Source organism: Xenia sp. Carnegie-2017, unplaced genomic scaffold (genome assembly GCF_021976095.1).
Source record: "Xenia sp. Carnegie-2017 unplaced genomic scaffold, XeniaSp_v1 HiC_scaffold_25, whole genome shotgun sequence".
Taxonomy (NCBI): Eukaryota; Metazoa; Cnidaria; class Anthozoa; order Malacalcyonacea; family Xeniidae; genus Xenia; species Xenia sp. Carnegie-2017.
The window spans coordinates 6,846,365-6,873,831 of NW_025813488.1; the positions used below are offsets into that span (position 1 = coordinate 6,846,365).

General features: G+C 34.7%; 2 protein-coding genes and 2 long non-coding RNA genes across 11 annotated transcripts in view; all 4 read right to left on the reverse strand.

Annotated features, from left to right (window-relative positions):
* LOC124453058 (P2Y purinoceptor 4-like) overlaps positions 1-27,467 on the reverse strand; it is an 82,150-nt gene that overhangs the window by 26,267 nt on the left and 28,416 nt on the right. Inside the window, exons 1-3 of one of the 6 annotated variants that reach the window (XR_006950946.1) lie at positions 8,192-9,078; positions 7,749-7,981; positions 6,313-6,671 (exon numbers count right to left, since the gene is read on the reverse strand). The exons of 2 other annotated variants lie outside the window; for them this stretch is intronic. Coding sequence is in view for 1 of the 4 variants with exons in the window: in XM_047003770.1 (XP_046859726.1) it covers positions 12,038-12,307 (270 nt within the window). In the remaining 3 variants the exon portion in view is untranslated. 3 more of the 6 variants (XR_006950947.1, XR_006950945.1, XM_047003770.1) reach the window with 3 other exon arrangements.
* On the reverse strand, positions 1,664-15,015 carry LOC124453069 (cannabinoid receptor 1-like). Of its 3 annotated transcripts, XR_006950955.1 has the most exons (4): positions 14,775-15,015; positions 13,137-14,105; positions 3,342-4,269; positions 1,664-2,808 (listed from the first exon to the last, which is right to left on the reverse strand). XR_006950955.1 is itself a non-coding variant. In XM_047003797.1 (2 exons), exons 1-2 carry the CDS (start codon positions 3,525-3,527, stop codon positions 1,882-1,884), a joined length of 1,113 nt encoding a protein of 370 aa, XP_046859753.1. In that variant the 5' UTR covers positions 3,528-3,606; the 3' UTR covers positions 1,664-1,881. The 3 variants fall into 3 exon arrangements, 2 of the variants coding, with proteins under 2 accessions (XP_046859753.1, XP_046859755.1); XM_047003797.1 differs by lacking the exons at positions 13,137-14,105; positions 14,775-15,015 and having other exon boundaries at positions 3,342-3,606; XM_047003799.1 differs by lacking the exons at positions 1,664-2,808; positions 3,342-4,269 and having other exon boundaries at positions 13,089-14,105; positions 14,775-15,013.
* LOC124453520 lies at positions 15,427-18,147 on the reverse strand. Its single transcript, XR_006951112.1, has 2 exons — positions 17,291-18,147; positions 15,427-16,621 (listed from the first exon to the last, which is right to left on the reverse strand). It is a non-coding gene; the product is annotated as an uncharacterized LOC124453520 (long non-coding RNA).
* On the reverse strand, positions 19,190-22,389 carry LOC124453521. The gene is made up of 4 exons (XR_006951113.1): positions 22,160-22,389; positions 21,703-21,752; positions 20,274-20,532; positions 19,190-19,251 (listed from the first exon to the last, which is right to left on the reverse strand). It is a non-coding gene; the product is annotated as an uncharacterized LOC124453521 (long non-coding RNA).

The following is a 27,467-nucleotide window of genomic DNA, read 5'->3' on the forward strand; positions in this document are numbered from 1 at the left end:
GGTGGTGCTTGTACTCTCTTGCGGGAGAAGGGTTGGTGGTGGTGCTTGTATTTCTCTTGCGGGAGAAAGGTTGATGGTGGTGTTTGTACTTCTCTTGCGGGAGAGAGGTTGGTGGTGGTGCTTCTATTTCTCCTGCATTAGAGAGGTTGATGGTTGTGCTTGTACTTCTCCTGCGTTAGAGAGGTTGATGGTGGTGTTTGTACTTCTCCTGCGGGAGAGAGGTTGATGGTGGTGCTTGTACTTCTCCTGCGTTAAAGAGGTTGGTGGTGGTGTTTGTACTTCTCCTGCGAGAGAGAGGTTGGTGGTGGTGCTTGTACGTCTCCTGCGTTAGAGAGGTTGATGGTGGTGCTTGTACTTCTCCTGCGTTAGAGAGGTTGATGGTGGTGCTTGTACTTCTCCTCCGGGAGAGAGGTTGGTGGTGGTGCTTGTACTTCTCCTGCGTTAGAGAGGTTGATGGTGGTGCTTGTACTTCTCCTGCGTTAGAGAGGTTGATGGTGGTGCTTGTACTTCTCCTGCGGGAGAGAGGTTGGTGGTGGTGCTTGTATTTCTCTTGCTGGAAAGGGGGTTGTATTGGTGGTACCAATACTTCTCTTACGAGGAGGGTGGTAGTGCTGCTGGTATTTCCCTTGCAGTAAAGGGGATATTGGTGGTGCATGTACTTCTCTCGCATGAAAGGTGGTGGTGGTGGTACCAGTACTTCTCTTGTGGGAGAGGTAGTTGTATTTTTTTTCTGTCAAGTGTTCTCTTGTTGCTTAAAGACTTTGAAAGGTATTATCCAAACTAAGAACAGCCCGAATCCATTTAGTAAACTCAAGCTGTTAAGAAGCTTGATGTCTGTGTTTAAAAACACTTGATGCTTGATGGTATAAATATAGCTGTGCCATAGGAATGATGTACTGGCAGTAAATCTACTTTGAAACTTGAAGAATTGGACGTCAAGCTTCTCTTGGGCTGTTGTGTAAAGTATGAAAGGGTTGAAATATGGCCTTGTTCTTTTCTTCATATTGTGTTTTTTTTCTTCCTGCTGTGCAAAACCAAAATGGTTGTGGTTGAATGGCGAATCTTTGGAGAATCCAATTGAACTGGAAAACAAAAAGGAAAAGCGTCAGCTGCGTCACCATATGAAAAAAAGATGTGTTTATTCTATGGCAACAATGTGTCAAAGAAGACGTTCAAAAATCTTTATGGACAATAAATAATGTATTCATTAAAGTTTATTGTTCATTGTTCGTTTATTATCAGCTTATTCTATCAAACACGAAAATTATACAAATATAATTGTATGAAAATATAATGTGTATGTGTGAATTTTAAGACTATGCTCATTTCTGCCTTCCTCTTTTAGCTAGTGCAGATAAAATGCTACATATTGATAGATTGTTAAACATACCTTTTCTTGCAAACTATAAAGTATAATTAAAAACGATTCTGCCTGAATATTCAAATACATGCTGATTGCTGACCATGCTGTTTTATCAATGAAAAACGTTCTGCCATTTTGAAAGAAGTTAAGTCTATAAGGGCAACTTGCTTTTTCTTGTGAAATTTTCGATGCAACAAAGCTGCCACGTTTTACCTGTTACACAAAGCTTCAGCTCACGCTAAATTCAATGTAGAGAATTTCTTCCTAAAGATGTAAATAAGCAGCAAGGAGGACAACGTATTATTAGATACGATATTGTACTATGTTTTGATGTGGTTATCAAAATAGTTTGTTGCAGGCAAAATTGGCTACAAATACAAACATTACACTAAAAATTACACAAAAGTATAACTACAAATTCCACTAAAGTTTATGTTATTACCTATATTAAAAAAATAATCATATATATTTGTAATCAAGTTATATATGATCAATGCATATTAATCAATGCATATTATCTACAAAGCAATCGTTTCATCAGCAGAACGGAACGAGGTTGTCAATTGCTGTGCTGTATCAGTAGAAATATAACTGTTCTTTTTAAACAACGCCTTCAGACTGTTTCGATAATCGGGAAGCCTCAGTGCATACACAATTGGATTGACTGCAAAATTCACCATGGCAACTGGTTTGTAGTAGTAAGAAAAACGCCAAGCCAATTCACCTTGTATTTTTCCTAGCCTTTGAATAAACTCCACTTGTTTGGCGACAAAATAAGGAAATGCAGTTACCAGCAATAGGATATTTAGCAAGATAGTTGTCTTTACCATTTCCAGATGTTTTCTATTGTGCTGTTTAGCATTTACTGTCGTGTTTTGTCGATTTTGCCATACTATTATAAGTATTAAACACTTCCCAATGACCAAGATCAAAACAGCAATCTCCAAAACAGCATATAGCGTGATATAGGTGTACATAAGCTGCTCAATTTTCTTGCTGTAAATTGATGTGAGTTCACCAAATGCCACGCAAATGGCAATCGACCAAACAGTCGCACATAATATGTATATTTTTCTGGTAGACAACATCTGTCGGCTACGTATGGGATACTTTGCAATCATGTAAGTTTGCCATGTGAGTGATGTCAAGTGAAAAAATGAGCCCGCAGCCCCAAACATCCAAAAGAAAAGGACAGAATAAATGACAGCTTCTGATGGTTTGACCTCGAACAATCTACCCAATCCAACAATCATGAATTGAGACAAAGATGCAGTGAAATCAGCTATAGATAAGCTTAAGATTGTAATCCACCTTCCTTGTTTTAGTATGTTAAGCGGATCTACAAGAATAACAACAACAAGAAAACCATTTGTTAGGACACCAATTGTGGAGACCACCATCGTTGTTATTAATGTTTCTTGGCCAAGTGAAAAACTCTTCATGGGCTTCATATGAAATATAGAAAGAGGAAAAAACGTCAAATGTTTTCATATACATTCATAATTGCACATAGATAAATGGTAATTTTTACAGTCGTACACTGAGAATCATGAACTAGTTGCTTAATAAATTTTCTTCCCTCATTACTGTGAAGGCACTCTACTGAAGAAACTAGAGAAATTGATTTACATAACACATTCAAAAATCTACAATTGTGGATAGATCTTTTCCTGTAAGAATCACTTTGATGACGCATACGTTTTATTCAAAATCGTATAAATAGTGAGAGCGATTTCAAACATTCAACGTTTTGTGAAAGGATTGATATTTGAAACTGGACTTTCAGCATTTTTTAGAAGTCTGGTTTGTATAAGCAACTTGAGAATTTTTTTATGCCTACCACATTGTCGCCAACATACGCATTTTAAAGTTTGAACATCTCCTAGTTCTTAATTGTATCTACACATGTTTAACGTTTGTACTATGAGATAGTGATAAGATCTGTAGAAAAAATAACTGCAGTAGATTATATACTTACAGCACTTTGATTGCGTAAACCTGATGAATTCCTTGAGTTATTTATATGATTTGGTTGAGTCGAATTGCGCGTTTCCAAGAAATCACCAGTATTGATCACTGGATATACTGAGATCAAACTTGTAAGAATAAGGAATCCGTAAATAAAGGAAGGATAGACGTTTTGGAAATATCGTGAGAGTACCATAGTGAGATCTCACACAGTTTAATCAACTGTTCTAACTTCTAATTTCTTGTCTCTGGGATGACTGGCATTGACTGAATGGTTCATACAGTCGGTATAATGTTTATGACCCGTCAACACGTATCTCGATATTTTTGAATCCGCTTTTTTTTAAATTGGCCTCGTGACGTCCACATGCATGTCGTGGATTCACATGTACATCCCATAAACGTGAGTGATTTTAAGAATTCATTTCCTGTAGACGGGTGGAAACGATAATTGGCCCCACCTTTTTTGTTGCAATATTAATATAATATTGACCCCAACTTTTTTTTGATAATTGGATAATTGGCCCCACCTTTTTTGTTGCAATATTGTCCAGAAGAAGGGGGATAGTTTGTGTAGCATTGTTATTATAGTGCAGAGAAACATTTAATTTCAGCTCTCAAGAGGCTTATATTGGCCTTACTCCCTCCCCCAAATTCCTATACGTACTTTTCGCTGGCATTTCAAATATACCAAGATGAAAATAACAAATCTTTCTTCTTTTTCCGAGGTTTTCATCTCAGCAAAGCTGCTATATTTCCAGGTACCTGATGTACGTGCTTTACTTAATTTATGGTCTCATTAAAGTATTCACAATTATTGCTCTCGCTTTTGAAGTTACGTAGAATCAAAAAAGTGATGAGTATTGTAGTAATAATCGTTATAATTTTTTTGACCACACAGTTGTTTGTCACTTTGGAATTTATTCTTCCAATAAAAACTATTAATAATTATTATATACCTCCAAGACTAACTTCTTTGTCGTCTGCTGGCCTTCTTACAATAAGTTTTGGATGTCATAAAAAAAAGACTTTCGCGTTCGTCGTGTGATGCGTTCTTAACTCTTCTTCTCACAAATACTCAACTGATAGCAAAATAAAATGTCTTATATGGTATGGTAAATTAAGATCGCGTGTATGTATCTGGTGTTTTGAAACAAACAAAACAAATATTCTTCTGGGTTGATGTTGACCTCCGAAGTGGCTTAACGGCTACGTCAGACTAATTCAAACCTTGGGCTGGGCATCATGATGTTGTACACAAACTTCTCACATATACAAGAAGTACTGACAAAGAAGAAAATGAATAATTGGCTGTATATTGATGTAGAAAGTGAGACGAAGTATACCTGCACGCGATGTATTGAATTCTACTTTCTTCAATATTTCAGTGAACTGATTCACTCACCAAAATAAATTTCATCCGTGTACAGAACGTCTTGTTGTATTAAAAAGTTATGGCTTTACCAGGGCCCAGGTTGGTCTCATGTTATTGAGAATTCTTAGCAAAGTCTTTGTTGTAGGTATCTTGATTTGTCATATTTTAAAACATAAATTCGTTCAATGTTAAGAATAACGTACTAATAAATGCTATAGCAAAATTTCCTGTTTCAGCACACAATGTAAGTTTGTGCTTTGGGTCATCACAAGAATTTTTTGTGTAAGCAAACTTTTCATCATAACGCAAGTAGAATAAAAACTATGAAAATTTTATTTTGATGGTACATCGTTATTGTTTCTTTTGGCTCATATGCCTGTGTTGAAAGGATTCTATATTTAAGCTGTCCGTGCACTTGCAACTGTACGTTAGCTGCGTACACATTTTCTTTATTTTGAACAGATCAACTTACTCTTTGAGCGATGGAACGAAGTTCTGTTTATACCGAAGTATTTGTTTTCCAATGTAACCACCAAATTTTTTATCGAAGCATTAAGCAAATCTGTAACGTCTCTAAGTTCAAGGTTTATTTGATTAATTATATGTACCGTTAAAAAAGTATTACACTCCTGATCTTTCTCATGAAAAGAAAAATCAAAAAGTTGGCTGTAAATTTTAGTCAGTTTAAATCTCGCTACAAATCATGATAGTTTCTTTTTCTTTCATCTTCCCTTTAAAACTATGCTAATATTACCTATACTATACCCAGATAAAAAATTTATATATTAATCATAAAGTTATGAATGATGAATGTAGTTACATCGCAAATGTTTCTTAATCGCAAATGGTCTCATTAAAGTATTCACAATTATTGCTCTCGCTTTTGAAGTTACGTAGAATCAAAAAAGTGATGAGTATTGTAGTGATAATCGTTATAATTTTTTTTGACCACACAGTTGTTTGTCACTTTGGAATTTATTCTTCCAATAAAAACTATTAGCACTATTCGTACATATTTAATCAAATTGAGTTTAGAACATATTATCTATCATACAGCTTTACTAGAACTAGTACGAAATGAAAAGATTAAATTCCCTGGTTTTTGTATGGAAACAGTTCTAGTCTTTTTAAACAACGCCTTCATACTGTTTCGGTAATCTGGAAGCCTCAGTGCATACACAATTGGATTGACAGCAAAATTCACCATGGCAACTGGTTCGTAGTAGTAAGAAAAACGCCAAGCCAATTCACCTTGTATTTTCCAAGCCTTTGAATAAATTCCACTTGTTTGGCGACAAAATAAGGAAATGCAGTTACCAGTAATAAGGCATTCAGCACAATGATTGTCTTTACAATTTCAAAGTGTTTAGTGTTGTACTGTTTAGCATTTACTTTAGTGTCTTGTCGACTTTGCAATACAACCTTAAGTATGAAACACTTCAATATGATCTGAAGTAAAACAGCGATTTCCAAGACAGCATATACTGTGATATAGGTGTACATAAGCTGTTCAATTTTCTTGGTGTAAATTGATGTGAGTTCACCAAATGCCATGCAAATGGCAATCAACCAAACTGTGGCGCATAATATGTAAATTTTCTTCGTTGATAACATTTGTTGTTTGTATTTGGGATACTTTGCAATCATGTAAGTTTGCCATGTGAGTGATGTCAAGTGAAAAAATGAGCCCGCAGCCCCAAACATCCAAAAGAAAAGGACAGAATAAGTGACAGCTTCTGATGGTTTGACCTCGAACAATCTACCCAATCCAACAATCATGAATTGAGACAAAGATGCAGTGAAATCAGCTATAGATAAGCTTAAGATAGTAATCCACGGTCCTCGTCTTAGCTTTTTTAAAGGATCCTTCACAATAACAACAATAAGAAGACCATTTGTTAGGACACCAACTGTGGAGATCACCATTGTTGTTATTAATGTTTCTTGAGGAAGTGAGAAACTTTTCTTCGGTTTCATATTAAATACATAAATATATGTTTATTATATGTTGCAATATTTTTAAAAACAAAAATTTGTTTTTTTTAGATGAGGAACTAAATTATAACGCTCAAATCCTGGTTCTCACTTTCGGCAAAAGTATAAACATGAGCATAACTGCAAAAGATTATCAACTGTCAATTCTTCTTATGCTTATGTTTATGTTGCAAATGATGCCCAAACTTAAAATGATGTCGTTTTACTTTAATCGACTTTTGCATAAGCTTTTAAGTTTTAGTCTTATATATGAGTTTGAGAGCATTGCCATTATTTATTTTTGTAGGAACTGATTTTTCAGTTTCCACTGTGTGTGAACTGTGATATATTCGCATAGCAAGACCAAATATACGGGCTTACTTTTACGCCACTACATAAAGTAAACATAATTTGAGGAATATTGTAATTTTTATGTTTTGTTCATATCAAGGCAACCAACACAAGCTTTGCTGTTTCTATGAAAATTCCAATTTCACGAGGAACAAACAATGTTGAATATCATGTAGTTGCCTAATTCATTACACAGAGAATATATTGATGTAAACATCATATCTCGGTACATATAAATAAATGAGTTCTTGATATGCATGAGATATATGCAGATATTGTCATTTGCCTGGTACTCTTGAACTCTTGAAGAAAGCAGGCAAGTGAAAATGACTTGATATTGTAAATATGCATAGAATATTTACATTATCAAGTCATTTTCGTTCGTATTCGGAGATAATGGTGAAATCGTTTTATGCATGTTTTATCATACGATTATTTGATTTTGCCAAATAACTATGGATAACAATGTTTATCTTTACAGCTTACCTTGAAGCCACAAAATGCTAATTAAATGAACTGCACATAATAGTTTTGCTTATTCTCAAAATGTCAAATTTCATGATAAAATCACTGCATGTAACGTTGTTGTGTAATACAAAAGAGAAAACGCCTTTACGTTTTTCTCGCATGCTTGTATGTATTTCTTTGAATGCATTTCTCTTTGCAGTCAACAAAGTTTATTTTCATGACTTATAATACTTTTTATATAATACTTACTTTTCCATTATTTTGCGAAACGGAGGAATTCCTTGAGCAATTTATTTGATCTGTTTTAGTCGAATTACACATTTTGATAGAATTGTCACTAGCTTTGACCACTGGCACTGGCACTGGATATACATTCAACAAACATATAAAAACAACGTATCTATAAACATATTGTACAGGTACCATAGCGTGACCTCAGAAATTGATTTTATTTAAGGAATTGTACGCCGGGTTCCACCTGTCTAAAAAAGTAATATAATTTACTTATACAAAATCTAATTTGAATTGTACAAAGTCTGGTAATTACATGAATCGATGACTAAAATTTGGTTTAAAAGGATTCGATAAACCACATGTCGAAATGTTTTATTAATCGTACTATCAGTTCAAACGAACACAGGGTTTGGTAAAACGCCGTAATCCTGCTATTACAAATAATAATTATTATATACCTCCACGACTAACTTCTTTGTCGTCTGCTGGCCGTATTATAATAAGTTTTGGATGTTATAAAAAAACGACTTTCGCGTTCGTCGTGTGATGCGTTCTTAACTCTTCTTCTTAAAAATACTCAACTGATAGCAAAATAAAATGTCTTATATGGTATGGTAAATTAAGATCGTCTGTATGTATCTGGTGTTTTGAAACAGACAAAACAAATGTTCTTCTGGGTTGATGTTGACCTCCGAAGTGGCTTAACAGCTACGTCCGACTACTTCAAAACTTGGGCTGGGCATCATGATGATGTACACAAACTTCTCACGTATACAGGAAGTACTGACAAAGAAGAAAATGGATAATTGGCTGTATATTGATGTAGAAAGTGAGACGAAGTGTCCCTGCACGCGATGTATTGAATTCTACTTTCTTCAATATTGCAGTGAACTGATTCACTCACCAAAATAAATTTCATCCGTGTACAGAACGTCTTGTTGTATTAAAAAGTTATGGCTTTACCAGGGCCCAGGTTGGTCTCATGTTATTGAGAATTCTTAGCAAAGTCTTTGTTGTAGGTATATTAATTTGTCATATTTCAAAACATAAATTCGTTCAATGTTAAGAATAACGTACTAATAAATGCTATAGCAAAATTTCCTGTTTCAGCACACAATGAAAGTTTGTGCTTTGGGTCATCACAAGAATTTTTTGTGTAAGCAAACTTTTCATCATAACGCAAGTAGAATAAAAACTATGCAAATTTCATTTTGATGGTTCATCGTTATTGTTTCTTTTGGCTCATATGCCTGTGATGAAAGGATTCTGTATTTAAGCTGTCCGTGCACTTGCGACTGTACGTTAGCTGCGTACACATTTTCTTTATTTTGAACAGACCAACTTACTCTTTGAGCGATGGAACGAAGTTCTGTTTATACCGAAGTATTTGTTTTCCAATATAACCACCAAGTAGCAGCCGATATTTGAAAGAAGTTTGTTGTCATTTTTTTAACAAGCTATAGAAAACTTAACAAACAAGCAAGACTCATTTTTTCTTTCAAATTTTTTATCGAAGCATTAAGCAAATCTGTAACGTCTCTAAGTTCAAGGTTTATTTGATTAATGATATGTTCCGTTAAAAAAGTATTATACTGCTGATCTTTCTCATGAAAAGAAAAGTCAAAAAGTTGGCTGTAAATTTTAGTCAGTTTAAATCTCGCTACAAGTCATGATAGTTTCTTTTTCTTTCATCTTCCCTTTAAAACTATGCTAATATTACCTATACAATACCCAAATAAAAAATTTATATATTAATCATAAAGTTATGAACGATGAATGTAGTTACATCGCAAATGTTTCTTAATCGCAAATGGTCTCATTAAAGTATTCACAATTATTGCTCTCGCTTTTAAAGTTACGTAGAATCAAAAAAGTGATAAGTATTGTAGTAATAATCGGGATAATTTTTTTGACCACACAGTTGTTTTAGAATTTATTCTTCCAATAAAAACTATTAGCACTATTCGTACATTTTTCATCAAATTGATTTTAGAACATATTATCTATCATACAGGTTTACTAGCACTAGTACGAAGTGAAAAGATTGAATGCCCTGGTTTTTGAATGGAAACAATTCTAGTCTTTTTAAACAACGCCTTCATACTGTTTCGATAAACGGGAAGCGTCAGTGCATACACAATTGGATTGACAGCGAAATTCACCATGGCAACTGGTTTGTAGTAGTAAGAAAAACTCTTAGCCAATTCCCCTTGTAAGCCTTTGAAAAAACTCCACTTGTTTGGCGACAAAATAAGGAAATGCAGTTACCAGTAATAAGACAGTGAGTCGAATTGCGCGTTTCCAAAAAATCACCAGTATTGGTCACTGGATATACTGAGATCAAACTTGTAAGAATAAGGAATCCGTAAATAAAGGAAAGATAGACGTTTTGGAAATATCGTGAGAGTACCATAGTGAGATCTCACACAGTTTAATCAACTGTTCTAATTTCTTGTCTCTGGGATGACTGGCATTGACTGAATGGTTTAATGCAATTTGATCACTTGTATTCATACAGTCGGTATAATGTTTATGACCCGTCAACACGTATCTCGATATTTTTGAATCCGCTTTTTTTTAAATTGGCCTCGTGACGTCCACATGCATGTCGTGGATTCACATGTACATCCCTTATACGTGAGTGATTGTAAAAATTCATTTCCTGTAAACGGATTGAAACGATAATTGGCCCCACCTTTTTTGTTGCAATATTCTCCAGAAGAAGGGGGAAGTTTGTGTAGCATTGTTATTATACTGCAAAGAAACATTTAATTTAAGCTCTCAAGAGGCTTATATTGGCCTTACTCCCTCCCCCAAATTCCTATACGTATTTTTCGCTGGCATTTCAAATATACCAAGATGAAAATAACAAATCTTTCTTCTTTTTTTCAAGGTTTTCATCTCAGCAAAGCTGCTATATTTCCAGGTACCTGATGTACGTGCTTTACTTAATTTATGGTCTCATTAAAGTATTCGCAATTATTGCTCTCGCTTTTGAAGTTACGTAGAATCAAAAAAGTGATAAGTATTGTAGTAATAATCGGGATAATTTTTTTGACCACACAGTTGTTTTAGAATTTATTCTTCCAATAAAAACTATTAGCACTATTCGTACATTTTTAATCAAATTGAGTTTAGAACATATTATCTATCATACAGGTTTACTAGAACTAGTACGAAATGAAAAGATTGAATGCCCTGGTTTTTGAATGGAAACAATTCTAGTCTTTTTAAACAACGCCTTCATACTGTTTCGATAAACGGGAAGCGTCAGTGCATACACAATTGGATTGACAGCGAAATTCACCATGGCAAATGGTTTGTAGTAGTAAGAAAAACTCTTAGCCAATTCACCTTGTATTTTTCCAACCCTTTGAAAAAACTCCACTTCTTTGGCGACAAAATAAGGAAATGCAGTTACCAGTAATAAGACAGTGAGTCGAATTGCGCGTTTCCAAAAAATCACCAGTATTGGTCACTGGATATACTGAGATCAAACTTGTAAGAATAAGGAATCCGTAAATAAAGGAAAGATAGACGTTTTGGAAATATCGCGAGAGTACCATAGTGAGATCTCAGACAGTTTAATCAACTGTTCTAATTTCTTGTGTCTGGGATGATTAGAATTGACTGAATGGTTTAATGCAATTTGATCACTTGTATTCATACAGTCGGTATAATGTTTATGACCCGTCAACAGGTATCTCGATATTTTTGAATCCGCTTTTTTTTAAATTGGCCTCGTGACGTCCACATGCATGTGGTGGATTCACATGTACATCCCTTATACGTCAGTGATTGTAAAAATTCATTTCCTGTAAACGGATTGAAACGATAATTGGCCCCACCTTTTTTGTTGCAATATTCTCCAGAAGAAGGGGGAAGTTAGTGTAGCATTGTTGTTATAGTGCAAAGAAACATTTAATTTCAGCTCTCAAGAGGCTTATATTGGCCTTACTCCCTCCCCCAAATTCCTATACGTATTTTTCGCTGGCATTTCAAATATACCAAGATGAAAATAACAAATCTTTCTTCTTTTTTTCAAGGTTTTCATCTCAGCAAAGCTGCTATATTTCCAGGTACCTGATGTACGTGCTTTACTTAATTTATGGTCTCATTAAAGTATTCGCAATTATTGCTCTCGCTTTTGAAGTTACGTAGAATCAAAAAAGTGATAAGTATTGTAGTAATAATCGGGATAATTTTTTTGACCACACAGTTGTTTTAGAATTTATTCTTCCAATAAAAACTATTAGCACTATTCGTACATTTTTAATCAAATTGAGTTTAGAACATATTATCTATCATACAGGTTTACTAGAACTAGTACGAAATGAAAAGATTAAATGCCCTGGTTTTTTGATGGAAACAATTCTAGTCTTTTTAAACAACGCCTTCATACTGTTTCGATAAACGGGAAGCGTCAGTGCATACACAATTGGATTGACAGCGAAATTCACCATGGCAAATGGTTTGTAGTAGTAAGAAAAACTCTTAGCCAATTCACCTTGTATTTTTCCAACCCTTTGAAAAAACTCCACTTGTTTGGCGACAAAATAAGGAAATGCAGTTACCAGTAATAAGACAATGAGTCGAATTGCGCGTTTCCAAAAAATCACCAGTATTGGTCACTGGGTATACTGAGATCAAACTTGTAAGAATAAGTAATCCGTAAATAAAGGAAAGATAGACGTTTTGGAAATATCGTGAGAGTACCATAGTGAGATCTCACACAGTTTAATCAACTGTTCTAATTTCTTGTTTCTGGGATGAATGGTATTGACTGAATGGTTTAATGCAATTTGATCACTTGTATTCATACAGTCGGTATAATGTTTATGACCCGTCAACACGTATCTCGATATTTTTGAATCCGCTTTTTTTTAAATTGGCCTCGTGACGTCCACATGCATGTCGTGGATTCACATGTACATCCCAAATACGTGAGTGATTGTAAAAATTCATTTCCTGTAAACGGATTGAAACGATAATTGGCCCCACCTTTTTTGTTGCAATATTCTCCAGAAGAAGGGGGAAGTTAGTGTAGCATTGTTGTTATAGTGCAAAGAAACATTTAATTTCAGCTCTCAAGAGGCTTATATTGGCCTTACTCCCTCCCCCAAATTCCTATACGTATTTTTCGCTGGCATTTCAAATATACCAAGATGAAAATAACAAATCTTTCTTCTTTTTTTCAAGGTTTTCATCTCAGCAAAGCTGCTATATTTCCAGGTACCTGATGTACGTGCTTTACTTAATTTATGGTCTCATTAAAGTATTCGCAATTATTGCTCTCGCTTTTGAAGTTACGTAGAATCAAAAAAGTGATAAGTATTGTAGTAATAATCGGGATAATTTTTTTGACCACACAGTTGTTTTAGAATTTATTCTTCCAATAAAAACTATTAGCACTATTCGTACATTTTTAATCAAATTGAGTTTAGAACATATTATCTATCATACAGGTTTACTAGAACTAGTACGAAATGAAAAGATTAAATGCCCTGGTTTTTTGATGGAAACAATTCTAGTCTTTTTAAACAACGCCTTCATACTGTTTCGATAAACGGGAAGCGTCAGTGCATACACAATTGGATTGACAGCGAAATTCACCATGGCAACTGGTTTGTAGTAGTAAGAAAAACTCTTAGCCAATTCACCTTGTATTTTTCCAACCCTTTGAAAAAACTCCACTTGTTTGGCGACAAAATAAGGAAATGCAGTTACCAGTAATAAGACATTCAGCACAATGATTGCCTTTACAATTTCAAAGTGTTTAGTGTTGTACTGTTTAGCATTTACTTTAGTGTCTTGTCGACTTTGCAGTACAACCTTAAGTATGAAACACTTCAATATGATCTGGATCAAGACAGCAATTTCCAAGACAGCATATACCGTGATATAGATATACATAAGCTGGTCAAATTTTTTTATGTAAAGTGATGTGACTTCAGCAAATGCCATGCAAATGGCAATCAACCAAACTGTGGCGCATAATATGTAAATTTTCTTCGTAGATAACATTTGTTTTTTGTATTTGGGATACTTTGCAATCATGTAAGTTTGCCATGTGAGTGATGTCAAGTGAAAAAATGAGCCCGCAGCCCCAAACATCCAAAAGAAAAGGACAGAATAAATGACAGCTTCTGATGGTTTGACCTCGAACAATCTACCCAATCCAACAATCATGAATTGGGACAAAGATGCAGTGAAATCAGCAATAGATAAGCTTAAGATTGTAATCCAAGGTCCTCGTCTTAGTTTGCTTAAAGGATCCTTCACAATAACAACAATAAGAAGACCATTTGTTAGGACACTAATTGTGGAGACCACCATCGTTGTTATTAATGTTTCTTGGCCAAGTGAAAAACTCTTCATGGGTTTCATATGAAATAAAGAAAGAGGAAAAGACGTCAAATGTTTTCATATACATTCATAATTGCACATAGATAAATGATAATTTTTACAGTCGTACACTGAGAATCATGAACTAGTTGCTTGATGAATTTTCTTCGCTCATTACTGTGAAGGCACTCTACTGAACTGCGCACTTCATTATACGTAATGCGTTTAGGTCAGGAAAGTTAGGTCCTGACTATTTAGAAGCAACTAGAGAAATTGATTTACATGACACATTCAAAAATCTACAATTGTGGATGGATCTTTTCCTGGAAGAAGCACTTGATGACGCTACGTTTGAATTTTATATTCTTGATGTATCGTTAAATAGAGAACTATTTATCTGGACATGCGCCTCTTAATTCTTATTCAAAATCGTATAAATAGTGAGAGCGATTTCAAACATTCAACGTTTTGCGAAAAGATTGATATTTGAAACTGGACTTTCAGCATTTTTTAGAAGTCTGGTTTGTATAAGCAACTTGAGAATTTTTTATGCCTACCACATTGTCGCCAATGTACGCATTTTAAAGTTTGAACATCTCCTAGTTCTTAATTGTATCTATACATGTTTAACGTTTGTACTATGAGATAGTGATAAGATCTGTAGAAAAAAATAACTGCAGTACATTATATACTTACAGCACTTTGATTACGTAAACCAGATGAATTCCTTGAGTTATTTATATGATTTGGTTGAGTCGAATTGCAAGTTTCCAAAAAATCACCAGTATTGGTCATTGGATATACTGAGATCAAACTTGTAAGAATAAGGAATCCGTAAATAAAGGAAGCATAGACGTTTTGGAAATATCGTGAGAGTACCATAGTGAGATCTCACACAGTTTAATCAACTGTTCTAATTTCTTGTTTCTGGGATGAATGGTATTGACTGAATGGTTTAATGCAATTTGATCACTTGTATTCATACAGTCGGTATAATGTTTATGACTCGTCAACACGTATCTCAATATTTTTGAATCCGCTTTTTTTTAAATTGGCCTCGTGACGTCCACATGCATGTCGTGGATTCACATGTACATCCCAAATACGTGAGTGATTGTAAAAATTCATTTCCTGTAAACGGATTGAAACGATAATTGGCCCCACCTTTTTTGTTGCAATATTCTCCAGAAGAAGGGGGAAGTTAGTGTAGCATTGTTGTTATAGTGCAAAGAAACATTTAATTTCAGCTCTCAAGAGGCTTATATTGGCCTTACTCCCTCCCCCAAATTCCTATACGTACTTTTCGCTGGCATTTCAAATATACCAAGATGAAAATAACAAATCTTTCTTCTTTTTTTCAAGGTTTTCATCTCAGCAAAGCTGCTATATTTCCAGGTACCTGATGTACGTGCTTTACTTAATTTATGGTGTCATTAAAGTATTCACAATTATTGCTCTCGCTTTTGAAGTTACGTAGAATCAAAAAAGTGATGAGTATTGCAGTAATAATCGTTATAATTTTTTCTACCACACAGTTGTTTGTCACTTTGGAATTTATCCTTCCAATAAAAACTATTAGCACTATTCGTACATTTTTAATCAAATTGAGTTTAGAACATATTATCTATCATACAGGTTTACTAGCACTAGTACGAAGTGAAAAGAGGGAATGCCCTGGTTTTTGAATGGAAAAAATTCTAGTCTTTTTAAACAGCGCCTTCATACTGTTTCGATAATCTGGAAGCCTCAGTGCATACACAATTGGATTGACAGCAAAATTCACCATGGCAACTGGTTCGTAGTAGTAAGAAAAACGCCAAGCCAATTCACCTTGTATTTTTCCTAGCCTTTGAAAAAAACTCCAATTGTTTGGCGACAAAATAAGGAAATGCAGTTACCAGTAATAAGACATTCAGCACAATGATTGCCTTTACAATTTCAAAGTGTTTAGTGTTGTGCTATTCAGCATTTACTTTAGTGTCTTGTCGACTTTACAATACAACCTTAAGTATGAAACACTTCAATATGATCTGAAGTAAAACAGCGATTTCCAAGACAGCATATACCGTGATATAGGTGTACATAGGCTGTTCGTTATTCTTGCTGTAAATTGGTGTGAGTTCACCAAATGCCATGACAATGGCAATCAACCAAACAGTCACGCATAATATGTATATTTTCCTGGTAGACAACATCTGTCGGCTACGTATGGGATACTTTGCAATTATGTAATTTTGCCATGTGAGTGATGTCAAGTGAAAAAATGAGCCCGCAGCCCCAAACATCCAAAAGAAAAGGACAGAATAAATGACAGCTTCTGATGGTTTGACCTCGAACAATTTACCCAATCCAACAATCATGAATTGGGACAAAGATGCAGTGAAATCAGCAATAGATAAGCTTAAGATTGTAATCCAAGGTCCTCGTCTTAGTTTGCTTAAAGGATCCTTCACAATAACAACAATAAGAAGACCATTTGTTAGGACACTAATTGTGGAGACCACCATCGTTGTTATTAATGTTTCTTGGCCAAGTGAAAAACTCTTCATGGGTTTCATATGAAATAAAGAAAGAGGAAAAGACGTCAAATGTTTTCATATACATTCATAATTGCACATAGATAAATGATAATTTTTACAGTCGTACACTGAGAATCATGAACTAGTTGCTTGATGAATTTTCTTCGCTCATTACTGTGAAGGCACTCTACTGAACTGCGCACTTCATTATACGTAATGCGTTTAGGTCAGGAAAGTTAGGTCCTGACTATTTAGAAGCAACTAGAGAAATTGATTTACATGACACATTCAAAAATCTACAATTGTGGATGGATCTTTTCCTGGAAGAAGCACTTGATGACGCTACGTTTGAATTTTATATTCTTGATGTATCGTTAAATAGAGAACTATTTATCTGGACATGCGCCTCTTAATTCTTATTCAAAATCGTATAAATAGTGAGAGCGATTTCAAACATTCAACGTTTTGCGAAAAGATTGATATTTGAAACTGGACTTTCAGCATTTTTTAGAAGTCTGGTTTGTATAAGCAACTTGAGAATTTTTTATGCCTAACACATTGTCGCCAATGTACGCATTTTAAAGTTTGAACATCTCCTAGTTCTTAATTGTATCTATACATGTTTAACGTTTGTACTATGAGATAGTGATAAGATCTGTAGAAAAAAATAACTGCAGTACATTATATACTTACAGCACTTTGATTACGTAAACCAGATGAATTCCTTGAGTTATTTATATGATTTGGTTGAGTCGAATTGCAAGTTTCCAAAAAATCGCCAGTATTGGTCATTGGATATACTGAGATCAAACTTGTAAGAATAAGGAATCCGTAAATAAAGGAAGCATAGACGTTTTGGAAATATCGTGAGAGTACCATAGTGAGATCTCAGACAGTTTAATCAACTGTTCTAATTTCTTGTCTCTGGGATGATTGGCATTGACTGAATGGTTTAATGCAATTTGATCACTTGTATTCATACAGTCGGTATAATGTTTATGACTCGTCAACACGTATCTCAATATTTTTGAATCCGCTTTTTTTTAAATTGGCCTCGTGACGTCCACATGCATGTCGTGGATTCACATGTACATCCCAAATACGTGAGTGATTGTAAAAATTCATTTCCTGTAAACGGATTGAAACGATAATTTGCCCCACCTTTTTTGTTGCAATATTCTCCAGAAGAAGGGGGAAGTTAGTGTAGCATTGTTGTTATAGCGCAAAGAAACATTTAATTTCAGCTCTCAAGAGGCTTATATTGGCCTTACTCCCTCCCCCAAATTCCTATACGTACTTTTCGCTGGCATTTCAAATATACCAAGACGAAAATAACAAATCTTTCTTCTTTTTTTCAAGGTTTTCATCTCAGCAAAGCTGCTATATTTCCAGGTACCTGATGTACGTGCTTTACTTAATTTATGGTGTCATTAAAGTATTCACAATTATTGCTCTCGCTTTTGAAGTTACGTAGAATCAAAAAAGTGATGAGTATTGCAGTAATAATCGTTATAATTTTTTCTACCACACAGTTGTTTGTCACTTTGGAATTTATCCTTCCAATAAAAACTATTAGCACTATTCGTACATTTTTAATCAAATTGAGTTTAGAACATATTATCTATCATACAGGTTTACTAGCACTAGTACGAAGTGAAAAGAGGGAATGCCCTGGTTTTTGAATGGAAAAAATTCTAGTCTTTTTAAACAGCGCCTTCATACTGTTTCGATAATCTGGAAGCCTCAGTGCATACACAATTGGATTGACAGCAAAATTCACCATGGCAACTGGTTCGTAGTAGTAAGAAAAACGCCAAGCCAATTCACCTTGTATTTTTCCTAGCCTTTGAAAAAACTCCAATTGTTTGGCGACAAAATAAGGAAATGCAGTTACCAGTAATAAGACATTCAGCACAATGATTGCCTTTACAATTTCAAAGTGTTTAGTGTTGTGCTGTTTAGCATTTACTTTAGTGTCTTGTCGACTTTGCAATACAACATTAAGTATGAAACACTTCAATATGATCTGAAGTAAAACAGCGATTTCCAAGACAGCATATACCGTGATATAGGTGTACATAGGCTGTTCATTATTCTTGCTGTAAATTGGTGTGAGTTCACCAAATGCCATGCCAATGGCAATCAACCAAACAGTCACGCATAATATGTATATTTTCCTGGTAGACAACATCTGTCGGCTACGTATGGGATACTTTGCAATTATGTAAGTTTGCCATGTGAGTGATGTCAAGTGAAAAAATGAGCCCGCAGCCCCAAACATCCAAAAGAAAAGGACAGAATAAATGACAGCTTCTGATGGTTTGACCTCGAACAATTTACCCAATCCAACAATCATGAATTGGGACAAAGATGCAGTGATGTCAGCTATAGATAAGCTTAAGATGGTAATCCACGGTCCTCGTCTTAGTTTGTTTAAAGGATCCTTCACAATAACAACAATAAGAAGACCATTTGTAAGGACACCAACTGTGGAGATCACCATTGTTGTTATTAATATATCTTGAGGAAGTGAGAAACTTTTCTTCGGTTTCTTATTAAATACATAAATATATGTTTATTATATGTTGCAATGAGACCACCATTATTGTTATTAATGTTTCATAACCAAACGAGATACTGTTCTTGGGTTTGTTCTTCAATGAAACATATAAGAAATTTAAATGCATTGTAAACTGTCATATTTCTCAATGGTGGAGAAGAAAATTGCAAGAATTTTAGAAATGCATTAATTCAACGCTTTATCTCTTGTCAGTCTATTTCATTTCTTTTAGACGTAGTTTTCCACTGCAAGTGTGCAAGTTTTGCACTCAGCAAGTGTTACGAATTACAGAATACGGAAGCATTTCAGAAGCGGATACACCTCAAGGCTTCGGGGATGAGTTATAAAAATTTCAAATACGAACTCGCAGAACTGCCGTTTTCTGCAGTCTTTGCTGCATATTACGTGCTAGTGAAAGGGGGAATGTGGAGACTTTTACAGAAGTTGGACAGCAACAAAGACTTCGCAAAAGTAATTGTGAAACGGAAATCATTTCTTCTGCGCTTGACACGAGGATTTGATATGATTATTTATCATATGATTTTTATTCTAAGTCTCTTTTTGCGTGACATGTATTAAAATATTGTGAACACTTTAGATTATTTGATTTCGAGATGGGGCATATGATAATAAATAACTCACAGAAATTATGAAGAGGTACAATTATTGTAGTTGATGGTGGTCTTATAAATATTGGAAATGTTGCAAATAATTCTAAAATCACTGCACATTATACTGTGAAGAAGTTTGTATCTAAAATAAAAGCGCTAAATTTCCGCGTGTTTTTTGATAGAAAAATCTTTCCTTTTAAACGTATTCAGTTTCAGGCTTGGCGTAAACCAACTTCTGATAATGCCATAAAAATCGTATAAAGGAAATAATAAATACAAAAATTATAAGGTTGTTCAATAAGATGACTTTTACCCAATGGCTTCAGTTAGACTATTGTGGCTTTTTGACTTTTTTTAATATGAGATTTTTTTGCACCTACCTCATTTCTTTGAATGCATTTCTTTCCAGTCAACAAAACATTTCATTGACTTTAAATTAATTCATCAGACCAAATAAAATGATTTTTGTAATTACATACAATAGAGTTTTTGTTTATAAACTTACATCATTTTGATTACGAGAACCAGTCTCATTCCTTGTGCAATTTGTCTGGTTTGTTTGAGTCGAGTTGCACATTTTCCCCAAATCACCAGCATTGACCATTGGATGTACTTTCATCAAACTTGTAAGAATAAGGAATCCATAGACAAAGGAAGGATAGACGTTTTGGAAATACCTTTTGATTATCATAGTGAGACCCTAGATAATATGGTGCGATGCTTTTCTTTCACTTTGAACTTGATATTGACAGAGTATGTTCCCCCTAAAATCAAGTAAGCATTGTGTGTGTTGAAGTTGTTATTTCATCGTCGTGCACATACATTTTGTTTACAGATTTAATTGGCGTGGGTTTCCGGAAATCTTGTATCATATTTACGGCATGTTTATAGAAGATTGTTAAGCCCGCCGCACACTGGTGAACTTGCCGCGCGTAGTTGTTATTCGTGACAAGTGTGATCCACAAAAGTTTCTTGTGTGCGCGGAAGTTTTGAACAACATTTGTCATTAGTGACAGATATTTGACTCATCTGTCACGATGAGTCTTTGTTACTTAATAAAACGTTTGAAACATTAATTTTTTAGTGTTAACTGACGCAAACCTTGCTTAAACCTATATAACATTTTTAACTACATTATGACCCCAGTAAAATCAAATGCATTTACCAGCAAGCAAAGCATTCAAATTACTAATGCAAAAATTTCATCCAAATCAAAATCTTGTGATGCATGAGGAAAAGTTTCATCAGTTAAGAGGTAAAATGCTAATGTCAATTTAGACCATAAAACGTTGGAACAAAAATTCGATATCGCATAGAACTAAAAAACATTCATCACATTCACGTTTCTAATTATTTGACACCAAATACAAGTCCTTGCCGATACAATTTGCAACGATCAACAAACCAAGTACGCACTTGATCACTCTTCAACATGATCAACAAACAATTTTTGGAAAACAGCTTAGCTAGTATCGTGAAAATATAATTGGATATGCATTGTGTAGCATGGTATCAAACCGCCACTCACATCGAGGTGAGTTGAGAAAAAATCGAAACATCGCTTGCTTTTTGGCTCGTAGCTGATAGTAACATTGACTAGGACATCATTTTGTAGTGTACAAAATGAGATTTTTTCTCAACAACGATTTTCTTTGACATAACATGTTATATAATAGAATAAAATATTTACAATCAAAGGTATAAATAAATCAACTGAGAATACATTTTATTCGGCATTAATTGCAAGAGGAAATTTCCGTCTGTGCGAATGTATTGACAACGTTTGCCGTAACTTGAGTAGAATTAAGGATTTGTGAAAATTATAAGCAATGTATAGAGAATTGCATGCACATACATAATGGTAAAACTTTTGTCTCTGTTTACAAATTTTTTTAACTAAAATTAGTTTATGTTTTGTGTAATCACTCTCTTACCTGATGTTCTTCTTTCAAGAGTCTTGGCGCACAATGACAAAAACACTTTTCTTTTGACATATTAAAAACACATTTTGAATAATTATGCAAAGTAACAATAATCTTTTAAAGTGTATGTTTTCACCCCAACAGAGTTTGACAACTTTCTTTTGACTTATGAAATGTATTATACCACGAAATTTATTTTTCTGATAAGCCAAATTATCATGTAAATGATGCAAAACACGAGAGATTAATAAGAAAGACGTTGAAAATATCAGTAATCAATGTATAAGATATAGTTGTATAAAATGTCATCAACACTGAAACTAATACAAACAGCCACACCTTTGTACACAAGACGAATATTGCTATTTCTTTAATATTCAATTCTTCAAAATGATTTTAATTAATCTACCATCGTTAGACATAGTGAGTAATGTTAAGTAATTACAATCAGTGTTTCTGACTCTCGTACCTCTGTTTCAAAGGCTATTCTTGAATGGTTTCCAATGATTTTGCATACACACCACCGTCATATACGATAACTTACTCCTAATTTAAAGTTTGAGTCCTTAACAGACCAGCTCACACGATCGCTAACTACCCTCTAATCCATTCATCCCGAGCTAAATATTGAGGGTTTTCACAATTCTTCACCCAAGTCCTTTTAGGCTTAGCAATTCGTTTGCATCATATGCCGTCATTTTGATCAATGGTAGCTTTTATTGAATAATTCTTCATGAATGACTCTTCTGAATGACTCTTCAAAAATAAGTTTAATGATTTTGTTCTTCGTGTGTATATCAGATAAGTCTTTTTTCCCATTTTCCATTACTACTTTCTCTCAAACAAGATGATTAGAGATTTTGCAGGGGAGATAATTTAAACATTGTGCATATTTGTCATGGAGACAGTCAAATGTCGATTATAGCAAGATGACATATCATGTAATATTTAATTTATCACACAAAGCGTATTTTGATTTGGAGGTTTTATGAGAAGTACCTTTCACTGGCCTTGCAGGCACAAAGTCTTATCGTATGATATCTGATCAGATTATTGTGTGGTAAGTTGTTATTAACTTGCCTTTAAGCAGGTGCTTAGATACTTTGATTGCATCTGTGCCCACGAACTGGTGTCCAGTGTATTATAAAAGTTCATAGTTGAGAATTGAGAATGGTTGAGATGAGATTGTTTGTTTTACTTATGAATTTTAAGACCAACTTGTGGAGAGCACGGTGTGAAATGATCTTTTTCATGACGTCATTCACAAGAAGATTATAAAGATTAGCTGGGGTTTTTTTTAAGGAGTAAGTACGAATTTGTTAGCGTATTTTGTTTTTGTAATTATGTGATGAATTTTGCCGATGCTCTTAAGTCTTAACTCTCGAGCCTCGTGTTTACAAAGCATTATTTATGTTGCTTCTTAATGTCAAAAATCTTTTCGAAAATTTGTTGTTCCGTTAAAAACGAAATCCCCAGCGAGAAATCCAGTCACATTTGCACAAGAGAAAAAGATATTTTATTCTTGAATTTAAAATTCAAATATGGCGGTAAAAATATTGCTCCAGGTGTTTTGAGTTCAACGGATATTATAACTTAACCTTGTATATATGTTTAAAGGACATTGGCAACGAAAATTTTTTTTTCATAAGTTTATCATAGATAGCTATGGAATATTTAATTTCGTGTTTTCGTGTCTCTTTTGAATTTTGCTGTTGAGAAAATTAGACATAAAGTTGAATCCTTATCCGCCATTTTGAAAAAAAGGCCTTATGCTAAATTATGCTGGAATACATTACTGACGTCATTGGCTGGTATCCACTGAATGACACAACATAAAATAATAGTATTATAATAATATATAGCACATTTGTTCACTGGAATTTTAAAACAAAAACAACAGTCGGCGGTTGTTAAGATTAACAAAAGTTGTGTAGTTTATCACGCTTATATACTTTTCCAATATTTAGTCGTTATAAGACGTAGAAACGTTTATTTTAGAAGATCTTACAACTAGGTTTTGCCGACATACCAAGTGTAAGGCCAGACAACAACAAGCGCGTTTTATACACTGAACATTTCGTGCAATAGAAATATTTCATTTTCCCATATACAAACCTGTGACCAACAAATGAGTTATACGTTTAATTTATTATTTGTACACATAAGAGTCTTTGAAAGATTATGTAGTTTTATATAGGTGATAAGCTCTAAGCCGCTATGTTTTGTTCTTGACTGTAGAGTTTCGTTTATCCGTAATGTTTTACGTTGGTGTTTGCGTGCACAATGTACAAGTACACTTTTCGATTAACTTTATAACTTATGAATGAATACAAGTTTTGGGTGGATCACTCATGCATTTTGCTTTTGCGCAGTTCGTGACAATCCTTTGACAATGATATGGCATCGCAATTGCAGATCATAACAAAGAACATCAAAGAGCGTCTGTCTAAGACTAAATTTACGGTCTTTCGTGATAACATGCGTATTTAAAATGTGTATAAAGTCCGTCTGGTGACGCGAAGCGTTTTCATGTGCTAGCATAAACACAAGCAGGAAATGGTCTTCGATGTTTCTTCCCCAAAATTTGAAAAATCCACCTAGAACATCTTTGATATGCGACTAATTGATACAGTTTGTGTATTCTCTCTAGATCCTCATCAGACAGGGGCCAGTTTTCTTCAAGATGCCGACACACGTCTATCTTTAACACACTTTCTGAGAGCATATTGTCCCTAAATTCTTGGTGTGTTGTCAAGCAATTTACTCCTTGAGTTTCTGTTTGGCCTAGCAAAGCCTCATACTCATCGTATTCAAGCGCTTTTTCGTGGCAACGAAAACACTCGATTGCCTTTTTTGACAAAGTACAATGTCCACACTTACACCAACTAAGAGTTTGAAGGCGCTAAGCATTTGCTTTCTCAAATTCAGCATGTATTTCATCCTCCGACGAGGACAAGTCGCTCTGCTCACTCTCTGGTTCGGAACCGCTTTCTTCACCAGTTTCGGCCTTCACTTCAGGTTCATATTGATAGGGAAGAATCTCACCCGGTTGATTTTCGTGTATGTCATCCATTACAGCAAAAAAAACCCGTAAAATACGCTTTAAATGTGTTGTAACGCAGTCAATCACAAAGTACATTGTGTTGTTGTTTTGACTGCTCACCAGCCAATGACGTCACTACCGCTCGAGATAATTTTATCAAAATTTTATCCAAGATGGCGCAATTTATAAAACTTTTGCTGCAAATATCTCAGCAACAAAATATTTTTGAGAAAAAATTTTTCTATTTTAGTTGTTAGACATCACAAAGGTTCAAAAATATACCATAAAAATTTTCGTTGCCAATGTCCTTTAAGTATGTACAAAAACTTTATTTCAAGAGGGTAACAGACAACAGTCAAATAGACTGATAAACTACTGGCTCTCTTATAATATACATACAAATGTATATCAAAATTCTAAAATTATACTATGGTCTATATTTAAAAAATGATCATGCACTCAACTTGAAAACATCTATATACTTCTTGTTTAGTTAGCATGAATTTGACGTCAAGTACGTTAATTTTTGGCAGTCTGTGTGACGTGTATTTATTTGATCATGGAGCATTTTGTTTATTAAAACGCGTGCCAAAAACACCTTTGTTTGTTTTTCTATATATGCACTCGTACTTAAGCGTATTGTAATCTGGGCTAGAATTTGTGATAAGCAAAAATATGGCAAGCCAAACCTGCCAAAAGTGTATCGAGATTTATAAGTCGTATTAGAATTACTATAAGTCTATTCGAGATTCGTAAAGTGGTACTCGAAATTACTATAATGCGGTGTGAAAACTATATTATTATCGTTGAGTTGTGTATGACGAGATTTATATGACGAGTTGTTTTATAAACTGTGACGAGATTTATAAGACGAGTTTTATATGACGAGTTTCGTATGACGAGATTTATAAGACGAGTTTTATATGACGAGTTTCATATGACGAGATTTATAAGACGAGTTTTATATGACGAGATTCATATGACGAGTTTTTTATCGCGAGTTTTCCTCTAACAACATGAAGTATTGAGTTAAAGAACACTTGTTTGTTTCAAAAGCAGTTATTAATTATATGCAAAATTTCGGCGAGTTGGTAACTTTGTATTTTCTATCTATACTGTATCGCTCTCACCAAAATGACAGAAATGAGCAATAGAGAAATTATTCAGGAGCTTCTTGGCAGAGTTACAGAGCTGTCTGAAAGAATATCACCTGACGTGGACAGTTCTGTAAGGTCATAAGTGAGAACTATATTTGGACGACATACGACCGCTTTAAATTTGCCAAATGCTGAAACGAGTCGGGAGGGAGGGAGGCCTTGTTTTGATATAACCAAAGTACAGATAGAGCAATTACGAGATACCGGAATTAAATGGAAAAGTATAGCTAGCTTCCTTTGTGTATCAGAACAAACAATTTACCGGAGAAGGATTGAATATGGAGTTGAGGCTAGCTTTACAGACATCACCGATGATAGTTTAGATGGGCAGATAAGAGATATTTTAAGGCTTACCCCATATAGTGGAGAATGTTATATCAGGGGTAGTTTAAGGGCTAGAAAGATCTATGTCCAAAGAGAAAGGGTCAGAGAAAGTCTTCGGAGAATCGATACTATTGGAAGAAATATGCGAAGGAGGTATGCGATTTGTAGACGGGTTTATAACGTTCCCGGGCCGAATTTTCTTTGGCATATTGACTCAAACCATAAGCTTATATCCTGGCGATTCGTTATCCATGGTTGCATCGACGGGTTTAGTCGGGCAGTCATTAACCTACGGTGCTGCGCTGATAATAGAGCTCAGACAGTAGTTGATCTTTTCAAAAAAGGGATTGATGAATTCGGTTTGCCTTCGAGGGTTCGTGGAGATCGAGGTGTCGAAAACGTTGACGTAGCACGGCTAATGATATCACGTCGTGGTGAGAATAGAGGTAGTTTCATTGCCGGGCGAAGTGTGCATAACCAAAGGATAGAACGGTTGTGGGCAGAAGTAAACCGGGTTCTTTCTGCTCTATACATTGGTGTCTTTAAATTCATGGAAAACGAAAACCTGTTAGATCCGTTCAATGAGCATCATCTATTCGCCCTTATAAATATAAAATGATATACCTCGACATATTACTGTCACAAAAAAACAATTGTAAAAAAAGTTTGTTTGAATTTAAAAAAATACTTTTTACATTATTTTAGTGTACAATCACTTGATCCCCTCTTATGACAAATGTGGAAAGATCCCTTGCTTTTACCCAATCTATGTATTTTACCTTCACTAGAATTGCTGCCTGGTTCCTGTAAATAAACAACATATCAGTTTTTAAAAGCACACTATTTACATGATGAGCATGTAGCAATCTAATTCTCCAACCTTTGTTGCATTTCCCATGTTAAGCAGCTGGACACTAGGTCGTACATACACTGGCTTTTGTGCGTATAATCTGTGGAGGATAACACCATGCAATGTCTGACCAGGGGCTAATGTTGGCGCAAACAGAGTGAAATGTACTGATGTTAACTGTTCTATATCTGTACCATGCTGAATTTTTCCATCAAATGCCATCATTATATTAGTTTCGACAGCAGCGGCTGACAAATCTTTTGAAAACCGACAACCTGAAATCATGTGTCCATTTTCTACCAACATCAGCCGAGTGCCTTGCCGTGGAACTGCATTATCTTTGGGGCCGCTTAATAGGATTAAATCTCTCAAAAATGGCCTGTTATCAATTACTGTTGATGAA

What these genes read in the sequence shown, in the direction of transcription:
- LOC124453069 (XM_047003797.1), bottom strand. Translation starts at nt 3,527, where the DNA reads ATGGTACTCTCACGATATTTCCAAAACGTCTATCCTTCCTTTATTTAC. An exon ending in GTTTACGCAATCAAAGTGCT is followed by an intron (nt 2,809 to 3,341) that starts GTAAGTATATAA and finishes TTTCATATGAAG; the next exon opens with CCCATGAAGAGTTTTTCACT.